The 15,331-nt window shown below is 35.1% G+C and overlaps 1 protein-coding gene across 1 annotated transcript in view; it reads left to right on the forward strand.

The window, feature by feature from the left end:
- LOC144446791 (attractin-like protein 1) overlaps positions 1-12,385 on the forward strand; it is a 61,208-nt gene extending 48,823 nt beyond the window's left edge. The window contains exons 17-24 of the mRNA XM_078136626.1: positions 1,266-1,337; positions 4,919-5,078; positions 6,070-6,125; positions 7,428-7,592; positions 8,618-8,769; positions 9,182-9,325; positions 10,459-10,566; positions 12,032-12,385. Coding sequence (XP_077992752.1) covers positions 1,266-1,337; positions 4,919-5,078; positions 6,070-6,125; positions 7,428-7,592; positions 8,618-8,769; positions 9,182-9,325; positions 10,459-10,566; positions 12,032-12,277 — 1,103 coding nt within the window. The 3' untranslated portion in view covers positions 12,278-12,385. The remainder of the gene's footprint in view (positions 1-1,265; positions 1,338-4,918; positions 5,079-6,069; positions 6,126-7,427; positions 7,593-8,617; positions 8,770-9,181; positions 9,326-10,458; positions 10,567-12,031) is intronic.
- The last annotated feature ends 2,946 nt before the right edge of the window (positions 12,386-15,331 follow it).

A 15,331-nucleotide genomic window follows, 5' to 3' on the forward strand; every position in this document is an offset into this window, starting at 1 on the left:
GAAAATGGTAATGTCATCACAGGGTTGAATTTGTGATGAATTAGTGGCTACTTGTCCAATCGATTTCAATGGCAAAGAAAGTGCTAAACAGAAAAAAATGGCAGACATATATCTTGTATCATCGGATGATATTTGTAAGAATAGTGCCTGACTCCATAAAGTCCATAATTATCTATTTGTTGAAATAGTACCAAAAAATAGTTTACTTGACCTCTCAGCAAGCCATCTTATCATCCTTACATTACCTTTGCCATGATAAATAAGAGAAGATCATCTACCAACATGAACACTTACTGAATTTCAAGTCCAAATCTATAACTGATTTAATGTTTGCATATACTTTGAACATATATCATTAAAAAAAGCATATATATTTAGTAGAATTCCTGTCCCCTTGAAGTAAACTTCACATATATGTATGTAAAAAAATAAAATGTGCTCAGTAGCTAGGTGATGCGCTTCTTTACCCATAAATTCAGAAGCTATCTCATAATCTGTTAAAATTTAATGATTTTGGACTGTTTTAAACATGAAATGTGTCCCGTATTTAGATTACTGTATGAGTCCCCACTGGCAGGCATTTTGTTTGTGAATTGCCATTACCACATACACTCTTATAGCTAAACTCCAAAAGTATTGTTACAAGAAAACACTTGGAGAATGACACGACATAGTCCCTTATATCTAGACTCCAAAAGTATTGTTACATGAAAACACTTGGAGAATGACACGACATAGTCCCTCATATCTAGACTCTAAAAGTATTGTTACATGAAAACACTTGGAGAATGACACATGTGACATAGACCCTTATATCTAGACTCCAAAAGCATTGTTTTCTACGTCACATCATTCCACAAGTGTTTTCAATGTAAAATACATGAAAACACTTGTAGAATGATGTGACATAGAAACTTATATATAGACCCTGAAGGCATTGTCACATGGAAACATTTACAAATCTGTATTTGTTGCACATTAATGTGATTCCATGTATTTGATTTGTCAGACATTATGCATACCATCACAACCAATGCACTTGTCATGTTTTTTTTATCTAGGACACCAAACTTAGCCAAACAGAGGACAAGATACTACTTTAAATTTGCAGTTCATTATTTTTATTATCCTTAGCAAGCTGTAATAGTTGTGATTTTAGTTTCCGTTTATCCTGCCCACACCCTCTCTATGTTACCAATTGTGTTTTTTTTTTAGTTGATTTACTTTCTCATTATTTTATCTTTTTTGTGTTCTTATTTCCATAGCTTGCCAATGCAATGGCCACAGCCAATGCATCAATCAAACCATATGTGAATCATGTGAAGATAATACCCAAGGTACAGACCAACAACAGATGATGACTGTCTTTTAAATGGCACATCGTTTTCTGTTTCTTCTTTTCATTTTACGTTTCTGGGTAAAACTGTAATCACCATCCTGTGCTTTTGAGTAACCCCTATTGTATATTGTAGCAAGTAGTGTTAATGCATCACACACATACCACACATTTGTTTGCATGTTTCTAGCCATCACACCTTGCATAGTTATAATTTTGATGTTTTTATTTTCATAAGCGTATGGCTTTCTTACTAATACTTGAACCTTAGTTCCTGTTAGCTGTTTATTTAGCAAACAACCTGGCTGAGAAATCAACAGAGGATATCAGAATTTCATGAATTCATCTGCAGTGTTTTTTCTTTCTCCCAACAGTTATAAAGCGTAATATTAGAATTCCTGCAACATGTAGTGTCAAAAGTACTATGTTACATTTTGAAATATCCATTTCACATATCCACATCAGAAAATAATGGAAATATAAAGAACATGAGGCCCACAATGTCTTTAAAAAAAGTAAATTTGTGCAAAAATATTATACGAAAAGTGATAATGATATCCTATCCATTCTGATCTCTAATACTAACCATGCAATATACTAATTACTCAAGTTGTGCCCACCAAGGTCACTGGAATTTATCAAGTCCAATGGAAGGGTACAACTTAAGCCGAAAAACACTTTCCATACCCTTTCTTAGCCAAAAAAAGTCAGAAGGGTAATATTAGTATCTATTTTTAGTCTCGGTTACCTGCACTCTCACTGCTTGGGCTCTTCTACGAGACCACCCAGACGAAAGTCTTGGGAAACCATGTTTCATTTCCCCTGCATGAGAGTCACACAGTACATGTCTTCTAAGTCATAAATATGGGCTTAGCAGTGATAACATGTTGCAAAAACACATAAATCGTTAAGCCTACAATGTTGGGCTCGAAGTATTCCCCAGCATGCACTGCTCTAGAAGCTACTTCCTGTGCAGGCGAGTTGGCATCTCGTTTCCCCAGACTCTTGCTTGGGGTGGTCTCCTAGGCAGAGTCCCCAGCAGTGAGAGTCTGGGTAACTGAAACTATCTCTATATTATGAAAGAAATGCTGAAATACCCTAACCTGAACAGAGGTACACTGTATTCATGTTGAGATATATGGCAATTTTTTTTAAAAAGGTTAGAAGTAGGTAAAATTTACCTGTATTCTCCAGGTATTTCAACTGCCTGTAGGTTTCCCCACACAAAAAATAGAGTACCACATTGCCAAATAGGGCATAGAGTACCACATTGCCAACTCTTTGCAAACACACAATGTATTGTCATCACATCATATTACTTGCTTTTCAGTAGAACTATATTTATAAATAGCTGCTTGTCAAATGCATGCACTGCAACAGTGAAATGCATTTAAAAGGAACATATATATTGTGAATTCACTGTGTTTAAATGAAAACTTGAGATATAAAATGCATAGTTGATTCACAATGTAGTCTTTTCCCTTTAAATAACTGTTATGAGTTGGACAGTTACTGTATCAAAACCATGTTCCAATAAAATATTATATGCATCAGAGGGTTGTGCCTAACACCTCACCTACTGGTATTAGCTCACATTTGTAAAGTCTATGCTGATTGGACAGTTGTGAGCCTCATTATCTAATCAGAAAATATGTGAATCAAAGTAATGGTATCAGCTCACATTTTTGTAAAGTCTATGCTGATTGGACAACAATGTGAGCCTCATTAGCTAATAGAATATGTAAATCAAAGTAATGGTATCAGCTCACATTTGTAAAATCTGTGCTGATTGGACAATAGTGTGAGCCTCTTTAGCTAATGAGAACACTTGTAAATCAAAACTTTAATGGTATCAGCTACCATTTGTAATGTCAATGCTGATTGGACGATAGTGTGAGCCTCTTTAGCTAATAAGAAAACACCACATGAATCAAAGTAATGATATCAGCTCACAATTGTAAAGTTAATGCTGAATGGACAATTGTGAGCCTCTTTAGCTAATCAGAAAATGCCACTTAAATCAAAGTACCAAGATTCTTTGCTTGGCATGCCAAGTGTTCATCTTTACAAAGATACACATCTAAATGTAAACTGAAAGATTAGTCATCATGGGTCTTCTTTTAAAGTAGTATGTTCCTCAGATATAAACATTTTAAACATATACTGTTAATTCGTTCAAGAAAACTCGACTCATTTTCAGTTAAAAAATGTAAAAAAAAATCAAAGGTCACCGGACAAATTTGTTCGATAGAGGTCAAAATGATATCAAAATTGAAGCATTTTAGAATCCAATATGGCCACCATCCAATATGGCCACCAGATACTGTATGAACTCATTGGGGAAAAGAAAGAAATTGATGATTTCCCTGAAAATGAAACTATGAAACCCCACATTTCTTTTATTATTTCCGGAACAAGCTTTCATATGGCAAAGTTTGGAGACATTTAAAAACTTCATAGACTTTCAGAGAAATTAGTCCCCATGATGCATTCTAATCTATCCTGAAAAAACTTGTTATGTGTCAGAAGTAATTGAATATCTCGTTTTGTACAGCCAGTGATTTGAAAGTTCACCCAGGATGGCGAATCTTACAGTGTAGTGTAGATTATGCAGACACTATTACTTCACCTGCATGACATCTTGCGACATCCAGATCATACATACTAATCATGGTGATGGGTTTTCATTCATCTCTTTTCATTGACCACTCGGACATGTGTATGCCTTCCAATCAATGGCTGTAGTGTAGCAAAAAACACACACAATACTACATGCAAAGTACTAACCCCCCCCCCCCCCTCCCCTTGCTGATCAGCACTGGTAGTTATGATCAACCAGATACTCTCAAAATGTAACCTTCAGAAATTCCTTTCGAATAGTCCAGTCATTTATGCAAATTATGCACTCTGTTTTTCCCCACTAATGACATACATGTATAATGTATTTTGCATGGTATTGATTAACTAGTTGATATTAATGCTAGTGAAAAATCAGTTTCTGACAAGCACTCCTTACATTGTGGGGTGAACCTTTCTCAGGTGATGTCAGGTCGGATCAGTCCTTTAAGTGCTCCGTGAGCATCAACAGCTGACCGATACTCATTTGAGGGTGGGGAGGACCCTTCACCCTTCACAAGTTACACCAGGCTGGATCAGTCAATTCAGAATGCCTGGAAAGTGATAAACACCAGATGAAGTCATATACTTACTTCGCATTGATTGTTGAGTGTTATACATGTATATGCAAACTGCTATGTTTTGCAACTCTATTCAGCCATTGATTAAACAAACAAACAAACAAACACAACTAACATAAAGTGTTACAGTTAGTATAATAACTGTGTTTAGGATAGAAACTCATTCAACATCGAACTGTCAATATTGTCTCTCTACTTCTAACCGTTACTCGACCTCAAAGTCTGCAAGAAGTGACGATACTACATCATGTGCATTTTACATGGTAGTTTTTCCTTGAATCGTTGTGACTACATGGTATAGGGATAAAGAGTGGCCTGATAAGGGCGCTCTGACATGGCGCATCGTACAGACAAATTCATTATGTACATTTTATATACATGCTAGGAAAGCATTGTGGTGGCTGTTCAGAGGGTTACTATGGTGATCCAACCAACGGTGGAAACTGTTCAGCATGCTTCTGTAATGGACATTCAGACACATGTGACAGCACGTCTGGTGTGTGCGCTTGTAGAAGCAAAGGTATAACAGGCAAGGAATGTGACAAGTGAGTTCTCTTTTGTTTGATACACTAAATAGGTTCAAAATAGAACTATGGGCATATTTTAAATTGCTTCATGCTGTTGTTTACAAATTAGCTCCCAATCAGCACAATAGAGAGGGAGCTATAGGAATAACTATTGTCCATCTGTCTGTTTGTCTGTGTGTGTGTGTGTGTGTGTCTGTCTGTCTCTGTCTGTGCATGTACAATCTTATTTTAGACACCAACTATTAGTGTTATGGAGTATATTTTCACTCATGGAAGACCTGTTATGCCCATATTTATAATGCAGAGCAACAGAATTCTGCCTATTCTATTTGTGTCCACCATAGCTTTGACATGCACACGCCAATCCTTTCTTGAAGATTATACAAAAAACAATGAATCTTAGTGCCAAACTCTTTGTGTATAAGCACCAATACATGTACGCAATGGAAGATGCATAGCACATGACCATGATATACTATCAATGGTTGCTGTAGATTTAGTGGATGTCCTTTTCTTTCTTACTATCTAACTAATTTGTGTGTACTACAAAACAGACAATGTATCCCAAAAGATGTGTTCACTCTTTGCAAGCTTTCTATCTAAAAGGTGTGATTGTGACAGTGAAAAATCTCAAAACAACCTTCATGAAGAATTGTAGTTAATGGGGGGCTGTTTCTTCCATGAAGACTTGTTTTTTATCATTATCATCATCCTCTTCATCTTCATCTACATCCGCATCATATTCATCCTCATCATCTTCATCATCATCATCTTCACCTTCATCTTCATCCACGTCATCTCCATCTTCATCTGCATCATCATCATCATTTTCATCCTCATCATCTTCATCATCAGCATTTTATTTTTCCTAAATCTATGTACATATTCTAATTTTTCTGTGCTCATTTCAAATTAATACCCATGGACAATTTGCAAATTAGAACTTTTAGTCACACAGTCATTGACTGACGTACAATGTTTGACTAATGCCAAGTCATTCATATTACAGATGTGAAGAAAGTAGGAAATACTTTGGTGACCCAACATCCAATGGTACATGTTACTGTAAGTCAAAATCTTTATATTTCACACACCTAGTTGGTTATAAATACATGTATTACTTTTGACACAAATCATAAAATTCATATTGCCGGTTTTGGTATAAGGCCTTATGTAGTTGTGATTACACTCAATTTTTGAATAGATAGGGTTGGTAGATTTATTTATTTATTTATTTTATGTGTGAGTGTCTAGTTCAGGTAGTTATGTTTTCTGTTGTTTTCCATATGGTCTCTGTGTTATCGGTTTCTTCTCATCAGATGTACAGCCATTACAGATTGGAAGAACACTTTTTATGTCTTTTTTAAGTCACTCTCAGTTTCTGCATCCAATAGTTCTCATGATTTTAATTAAGTTTTCTTGAATGCGTAAAAAAAGTTTAGGATGGGCAGTGAAAAACTAGGTGGGGTCGGGTAACCAGAACCAAACAATTTTTTTTTTTTTGATAAAGGTAATTCAAAAAAGTTAATAAAAAGTAGAAGACTGTTTTACACTTTTTGAGAAAACAGTCATTCAGGACAGACTAACAGCTGAGTTGTGACTAATTGTTGAGTTTCTTGTACATATTAGAGAGGTTTAGATGCATGTATCTGTGTTTTCTATACATGTAGCGTCATAGTCATGTGATTCGAAGCAATCCAAACATTCTGTATCAGATGGTGCTACATGAAATTGGCAGTCTACACGTAACTGTAAATACGTGTGAAGTTTTTGTCATTTCTCTTCTATTAGTTGTCATTTTTTTATCGAAGTTCAGAAGCAGAACTGTAAACTAATTGTTCGGTTTTTCGTTTGGATAGTTGCAGAAAAAATGGCAAAAATATCACTGTTTAAAAAACAAAGTCAACATGTATTTGGCCTTCTGGACAGAAGGTGTCAACGCATGCGTGCACCTTCCAATATCGTCCACTTTTGCGTTCAGAATGCGTAACTAAACACAACTTCGTACGCGTCATTACACGTATGCCTGCACGATAAAGCTCCCATAGGCGTACACATTCTAACATGTATCAAAACCTATCTAATAACTGCAACTATTGGTATATGTTTTATGACATATTCAGGGATCAAACTTTACATTTTGAACTGTCTGATATTTGTAGATGACTTGAATAAAGTTATTGAATTTTCAGTTAACTTTCTTATTTAACAGATGAATTGTTTTTTGATATTTACAGATGAATAGAATTTTCATTTTTAATTTTTAATTTTTCTTATTTTAAAAGATGAATATTTTTTTTATATTTGCAAATGAATTAAATGGTTATTGAATTTTCTGTTTATGTTTTAACTTTTTTATTTTGACAGATGAATTGTTGTTGAATTACGAGTTTACGTTCAACTTGACTCGGGATGAGGATAAACACATCACAGCTATCAATTTTAAATGTGTTATCAACAAAGGCAATAGAGATATTGACTTCAATCTACGTGCTGATAAACCATGTTCGTTTATGATCTTCTTCACTTCAAGTAAGTTCCCAGTAAAAGTCATAACACCCTTGGCAAGTAGGGACGATCACACAATGTCACACAAGCTATATAAGCAAACTTCATTCGTGTGGGTGGTCCTGGTGTCAGTGCAATTGCTGAACTTCATTTTCGACTACTAACCAAATTTTGAAATCTTTCACGCCTTCAATGATAACAGCTTCTGTATTTATTACCGAAATGTTGTGTTTATCATCATGATTTTACATTACATCGATCGTACATTGTAGTGATATGACCACTACAGTTTTCATCATATATAAACGTTTGATGTCGCACTTGTGAATGTTCGTTTAGGGGGAGGAAGGATGGGTTTTTTGACCTCAGCAAATGATGTTCTTTTGTTGAGCTTGTGCGACATTGTGTGATCATCCCTATAGCAATAGTACAATTTCAGAATGTTTTGTTGCTGATGTCACGCTCACTTTAGGCAGGTTATCGTCACTTCTGTTTTGCGGTTGCCGACAGTCGTGGTTTGCTGCAACACACGACTGTTAACTTTGTAAAACAGGTTCCTGTCTAGACTGGCATCAGTCCTGTGAGAGATTTTTTTTTTTTTTTTTAATTTTTAATTTTTTTTTTTTAATTTTTTTTAATTAAATTTTTTCTTAATTTTGTTTTTTAAGACTCATTTTCTTAAAATGCTTATAGTTTGTTTTTCACTTTTAGCTTTTTGAGGAGAACATTGTCCTCAACATTTGTTTATTTTAACCCAATTACTAGTCAGCTCGAGACTTACAATCACCAGACTGATTTGCGATTACTTTATACTCATGTTAGCCTGTCACACAAAAGAACACCACACAGGAAGTAGAGCGCCACCATATGGCAAATTTTGGAAAGGCCAGTAATTAGTAATAAGGATTACGCATAGGGTCATTCTTTTGTTCTGGGCCAACATTTTCTATAGCTTTGCCCAAACAACCATATCAGTCATATCAGTCCTAATTTGAAGTGTTCGTTAAGTTATTTCAACATTTAATCTTCAACTCTCTTTGTTTTCACAGGATCTAATCCAGTTGAAACTTTGTTAGTGAAGAAATCAATGGTTAAAAAATTCAAGATGGTATTTACAAGAAAAGAATTTAATTTCAATGCAATTGAGAATACCACCTTCTATGTGTACCTCAGTAACTTCACTACACCATTTTGGTTTCAGGTGAGTCGAATAATAATGATAATAATAGTAATAATAAAGTGAATTTATAATGTGCCTGTTCTCCGAAGAGCTCCAGGCACAGACTCTTAACTACTTAGAAAATGAAAGGATACAGAGAAACAATTTGAAAACATGGAAGGATGTAGAGAGAAGTGTGTATAAGTAAGTGAGTGAGAGTTAATATTGAAATAGGTAATCTCAATATTTCTTGCGCAACTTTGCAATTATTTTTTTTCGATTCTTTAATATTTTTTTTTCGAATTACCTAAAAAACAGTTTAGGGTCGACAGTAAAAAAAACTAGGTAGGGTGGGGTTGGCGGAATCAAATAATTTTTTTTAAATTTTTTGCCTGGTTGTGTTTCAAGAAAAGCAAACACGTGAAAATCTGGTGGTGTGGTTTTTTTATTGCAGATATCATTTTCATGGAGAGCTGTAATGATGCTGGACCTTCTGCAGTTCTTTGTGACTTTCTTTAGTTGTTTCCTATCATTACTGTTAATAGCTGCTATTGTATGGAAAATCAAACAACGGTATGACACGTATATACGTAGAAGGGTAAGTCAGCTCTTTTCGTGGACTGTTGTAGACACATTAGAGAGGTTTAGATGCACATATTTACATGTGTTCTATACGTGTAGCGTCATAGTCACGTGATTCAAAGCAACCCACGCGTTCTGTATCAGACACGCACATAACTAAACACAACTTCGTATGCATCATTACGTGTACGCCTGCACAATAATGCTCCTGTACGCATACGTGCTCTAACGTGTATCAAAACCACTCTGTTAATGCTATTAAACCTAGTGGTCAGCTGTAACTATGAAATTTGTCATTCTGATGAGGGCCGGTTGTCACACCAAGACAGATTGAAAGCGCAAAAAAGAAAAAACCACTTTGAACTGCTTGTGTGTTATAATCTATGTAACTCATTTGAAATTTGTACCCTGCTATTCTGTACAGCAAATTTTTCATGATATTATACCAGAGTTTAGAAGAGGGCCAGGGTTTTGATGTGATATTGATAATCAAAATTATTTTGTAATCTGTTGCTTTTCAAAATACACATGTTAAAGGACTATGGTGTGACAGTCTTGGAATATCAACACAAACACACCTAAAGAAAATCTTGGAATTGAAAAAAAACTTCAATCTGGAAAACACTTTATGAATTACATCAGCTCTTAAAAATTTCGGGAAATTTGAAATATGTGAAAAGATCAATAGGGAAACTTTGAAAATTGAACTTTTCTAGTACGTTTCAATTTATGGGCAATAGGGAACTTGCAAACCCGCCATGTTGAATGTTGCATCATGGGAAATGTTATAATAAAATTAATGCTAATCAAATAGTATTGTAAACAATAATGTTACATTGTTTTTAACCACAAATGATCAAATCATAGTTGCCCTGACCGTTGTAGGAGGGTTATTTTATCGGTAGCTCCAGATTAGGTATTATGATAACCACAGATAATCCCATAGTCCTTTGCATCTGAGCATGCTCAGTCTGGATTGCAAGTTCTCTATTGGTGAGATGTATAAATACTGCACGATGGTACCATAGAAGTTGACTATGGACACTCCTGTTCAGAACTCCAACACAGTTGGAAATTTGCCAACTTTATTGGACACTTATAATACTTTTATGCAGAGACTTATTACTAGTGTTTTTTTCCTATCATTAGGCCCATATAGTAGAGATGGCCCACTTAGCTAGCAGACCATTTGCTACGTGTTGTTTAGAACTAGAGAGAGAGGAGGCACCAGCAGACAATTCTCCAAGTAAACCAAAGGTAAGAACAAATGCCAGTCGATGTCAGTATTCCAGAGCCAAAAAAATCCTTCTTGACTTCTTCTGTAACGGGGATTTTTTTTATAGCCATGTGTAAGTGAAGTAAAGACATATCCTGATACAATGTCACGCCATCATAGTATGATTCACAGTTGTCATGTCACTTGAAACGCTCATCAAACCATAAATTTTTGTCTGTGAGAAACAACATGAAACCTCAAGGAAATATAAGTCGGGAAATAGCTTGATTAAGCAATATGAAATAATTCTAGCAGATTTGATTATGTTTATGTTGTAGTAATAATAATAATAGTAATAAATTATAATGCATCTGTTCCCCTGAGAACTCACAATTATTACCCCTTGGCACGGCTCTATAGCAGTGCAATGACCCTGTATACATCAACTCCCTGGGGAGCATACAATCCATTGCAGCCTCTATAAGCGCATAGGATCAAAGCATTCACATTACAACCTCTATCCTACTAGGTCCCCAGTTATACAGCTGGGTTGACTGAGGCACAATTGTGGTTCAGATCTTGCCCAAGGACTTTAAACCATTCAGAAACAATCAGGAGAGGCATGGCTCGAACCTTTAACCTGCAGATTCAAAGCCAGCCACTCTAACCATCTGGCAATCATGATTCCATTTAATATGTTGATGCTGTATGGTATATACGTTTATACATCTAGCTCTATCAAATAGCTAGTTATATATTAGTAGATATATACAACAGTGGAAATTGAGGTTTCGGTTTATCGAGATGGACATAAACTAAACAGTTACTATTGTTTTGAGAGGTTGATATAAGCTATTGAATGGACATTGGTGTAATTATACCCACAGTAGGCTGGTATTTCTGATGACTTCAATGATCTTACAGTGTACATTTTTGGGGGACTTCCTGTGTTTGCACTATCTTGATTAGAGGGTTAGTATAGCCACACAACAGAGGCACTGCTATCACCCACTTGTGTTAATCTACCACATTGAACAACAATAGTGCAGTGGGATTCGGCATTGCCTCCAAAACCCACCCAGTAACCAGACCAAAACCTTGATAACAAATATCGACTCTCTGGTATTTCCTGACACATTAAGAGTACAGCAGCTAACACTGTGAGTGTGAACTACCACCTTGAGACAACCCTTGTCCCTCACAAAATACAAGATCTTGGAATGAGATCTAAAAGAAATATGGACGATGTTGATCACACCAAAACTAACTACTCACAGTGTTAGCCACTGTATTCTAATGCATCAGGAAATACTAAGAGAGTCGACATTTGTCATCGAAGTTTAGCCTGATTACTGTGTGGGTTTTTGGCGTTACTGTATGGGTTTCAGTTTGTGGCTATCTTAATAAGCCGAAACCTCAATTGCCAAGGTAGTATTATTTATATAACAAGCATAGTCCCAGTTGATATAATAATCTGATCTCTCTAATTTTTTTTTTCATCAATAGGGTCCTTCAAGTGCTATAGCTATAGAACCATGTCGAGGAGGCCGAGCTGCTATCTTGAATTTATTCGTCCGACTGCCAGCATCGGGAGGTGGCTATTCACCTGCTGATTATAACGGTCTTGCCCTTGGCAGCGCTTTGGTTCAAGTGAACACCAAGAGACATACAGACAATAAAGACAAAGGAAGTATGAGGCAACGAAAACAACAACACCAAAGATCAATAGCAAATGGCGGTAATTGTGTATAGTTCAGGGTAAAAAATTAATAGTTATAATATGTATAAAAGAAGGTTTTTTTATATGAATTATTGATAATTTTTTTCTTAATTGTTATTTACTTCACTGAGTATTTGATTACGGTATACGTACACAGGACTGAGGATCAAAAGTTTTATGAATGTACCAGTGATCTTTCAACGAAACTGTTCAACACTCTTCCCTATCTCTCTAATATCTAGCAATTCTTCTATTTACATAACAATGAACATATTTGAATAACATTAGGAATGTGCCACTGTACAGAGGAGGCTTGGCTTTCTCACAAAGTATCTCTCGTTGTATTTAAATATCAATGGGTACATTTAAATGACAATAGGAATGTTCCATTCTACATAGGGGGCTAGACTTCCTCTCAAATATCTAACCTCTGTACTTAGATTACAATGGTACATTTAAATGACAAAAGGAATGCATCATTCTGTAGAGGCTTGGCTGTCAAATAACCATCATTGTATTTGAATATCAATGGTACATTTACATGACAATAGAACGGTTCCTATCTGGAGAGAAGGGGAGGCTTAACTTTCTCAAATATCTATCTTCGTATTTGAATAACAATGGAAACATTTAAATGACAATAGGACTGTTCTACTGCACAGAGGTGGCTTGCATTGTTAATTAAGAGGCTTTTACCCACTTTTCAGATTAAAAGTACTATTGACATACAATGCTAAGACATTTTGAACTAATGTATCGTTAGTTTTATTGTGAATAGTCCAACAATATGAAACTAACATACTCGTGAATTCATACACTCCTTCAAAATTCTGGATTTTCAGTCTATTCTTGGAGAGACCTTGACAACATTCAATTTACCTCTGGAAACTTGTCGTGCGGTTAGATTTGTCTTGATTGTCAGATCAGTTTCCTACAACAGCTCAGTAAAAATTAATCATGTGGCGAGACAGTCTGTACTTTGACGTCAATCTCCGAAAACAATTCGGTAAAAATAAATCATGTGGCAAGATTGTCGTTACTGTAACGTCAATCTACGAAAGCAACTCGATAAAAATTAATCATTTGGCAAGATTGTCGTTACTTTGACGTCAATCTACAAAAGCAACTCGATAAAAATTAATCATGTGGCAAGATTGTCGTTACCTTGACGTCAATCTACAAAGCAACTCAGTAAAAATTAATCATTTGGCAAGATTGTCGTTACTTTCTTGGTCAATTTCCTAAAAATCATGTGGCTAATTTCTTCTTATTGAAATAGTTAATCAATGCTTCAATTCTAATGTTGTCTATCCGACATGTTCAAGCAGGGATTTCCTTTCTACAATCCCTGACCATAACTGCAAGCTTGTAAAGCAGATTGAGTTGTGTTATTACGTGTATACTGCCCTCAACATTTCTTGTTATTTTTACTCCTTAGCAAACAACATGATCAACTATTCAGCATGGAGAATCTTGTATGAGTGTTATATAAAAAATATTCAGTGTCAGAGGCTGACAATATCATGCAGCATAATAATTAAGCAACTCATGCCGAAAACTTATGTTTCAAAATTAGAAATTTTGTGTACTTTTTAAGTCTATATCATCTCAAGAAATAAATAAAAAATAATATGAAACTTGCCAGGAATCAGATCAAAATGATATATGAAATTGAAAAGACATTTTTTATACAGAGCAAGGTGAAATTTCTATTCACCTTCATCTGAAAAGTGTAGAAGTTATACCATTAGTGTGTATTGTAGTGTCAAACAGGTATAAACTCAAATACATTACCTGCAGTCTAGTCATCAGTGGGAATACAGTTCCTTCATGCCTCATGTGGTCTATAGAGGGCGCTCTTCTGGAATAACATTGGTGTTGAATACATTAGTCTCTGCATTAGACTTTATTATTAGTTGCCCCAGACTTTGTTTTCAAAGTGTTTTTGAATGATTACTGCCAAATATGTATAAAGTTGGGTTCTGAATTCCAATTTTTTTTCCTTTGTGTGCGTACATGCACACACCCAATTCTCGGATCTCAGTAAGCCAACTTGTGTTCAAACTAGATACTGACCTTGATACTGATACCTTGGTATTGACCTTGACCTTGACATGTCCCTGTGAGGTCAAAGGTCAAGTCACAGCAAAAACTTGGATTTCTTATTAGTAATCAAACTTTTGAGTAAATTCTCAAGTGTTCTGGTACATATATTGTCAGTATTTGTCTTGAACCAAAAACCCTGTGCCGTGTTGTCCCTAAACACAAAAGTATGCATACTAAGTTTAAAGTTGCGTCCGCAAAATATTTTTGTTTACTTAAAAGTTACTGTTATTCAGATATTCTGTCAGAGTACTTAGGTGTTGTTTTTTTTACAGTTTTAAGAGAATGCTATTTACATTTACAATTTAATACGACTTGAAAGTAGAAACCAAAATGCATCTCAAAAAAAAAAAATTAATTTGTGCTTTCATTTACAAATACTGTTACTTTATCACCTGGATAGTAAGAAAAAAACGACTCAATGTTGTAGTTGCGATTTCAAGATTTTTCAGTGTAAAAAAACAACAATTTTTTTGTTCAATATTTATAGAAGTGGCATGTTTCTGTTAGAGCTTGATCTTTTTGAGTGTTTTCTTGTTGTTGTCCCCTGTACTGTGTAACTAGGCCGGTATATGTTTGTACTGTACACTAGCGTTGTATTTTTTGGAAAAGGTGGAGTATGCATTGAGACTGTCTTATTTCAGGTATTAATTAAAGTGGTCATATGGATGGATGACGATTCAGTATTTATTTTGGATTTTTAATTCACAAAATAATTGTATCATGGCTTCCTACTTGATAAATCAATGTGAAACAACACTGACCAAGTCTGTGTTTGTAACTCAATACATTGCCAAAAGCGAAAAAAAAAATGTTTTAAATTGTATGTACAATAACAAAGATTTTACATATTTATCAATCTTTAGCCATTTATTGAGTTACAAACAAGGACTTGGCATATGTTCTTTTGCTTTGATTTTTCAAGTAGGATGTCATGATAACATTGTTCTATAAATTAAAAATCCAAAATAAATACCAAATCC

This window comes from Glandiceps talaboti, chromosome 15, assembly GCF_964340395.1.
Source record: "Glandiceps talaboti chromosome 15, keGlaTala1.1, whole genome shotgun sequence".
NCBI lineage: Eukaryota > Metazoa > Hemichordata > Enteropneusta > Spengelidae > Glandiceps > Glandiceps talaboti.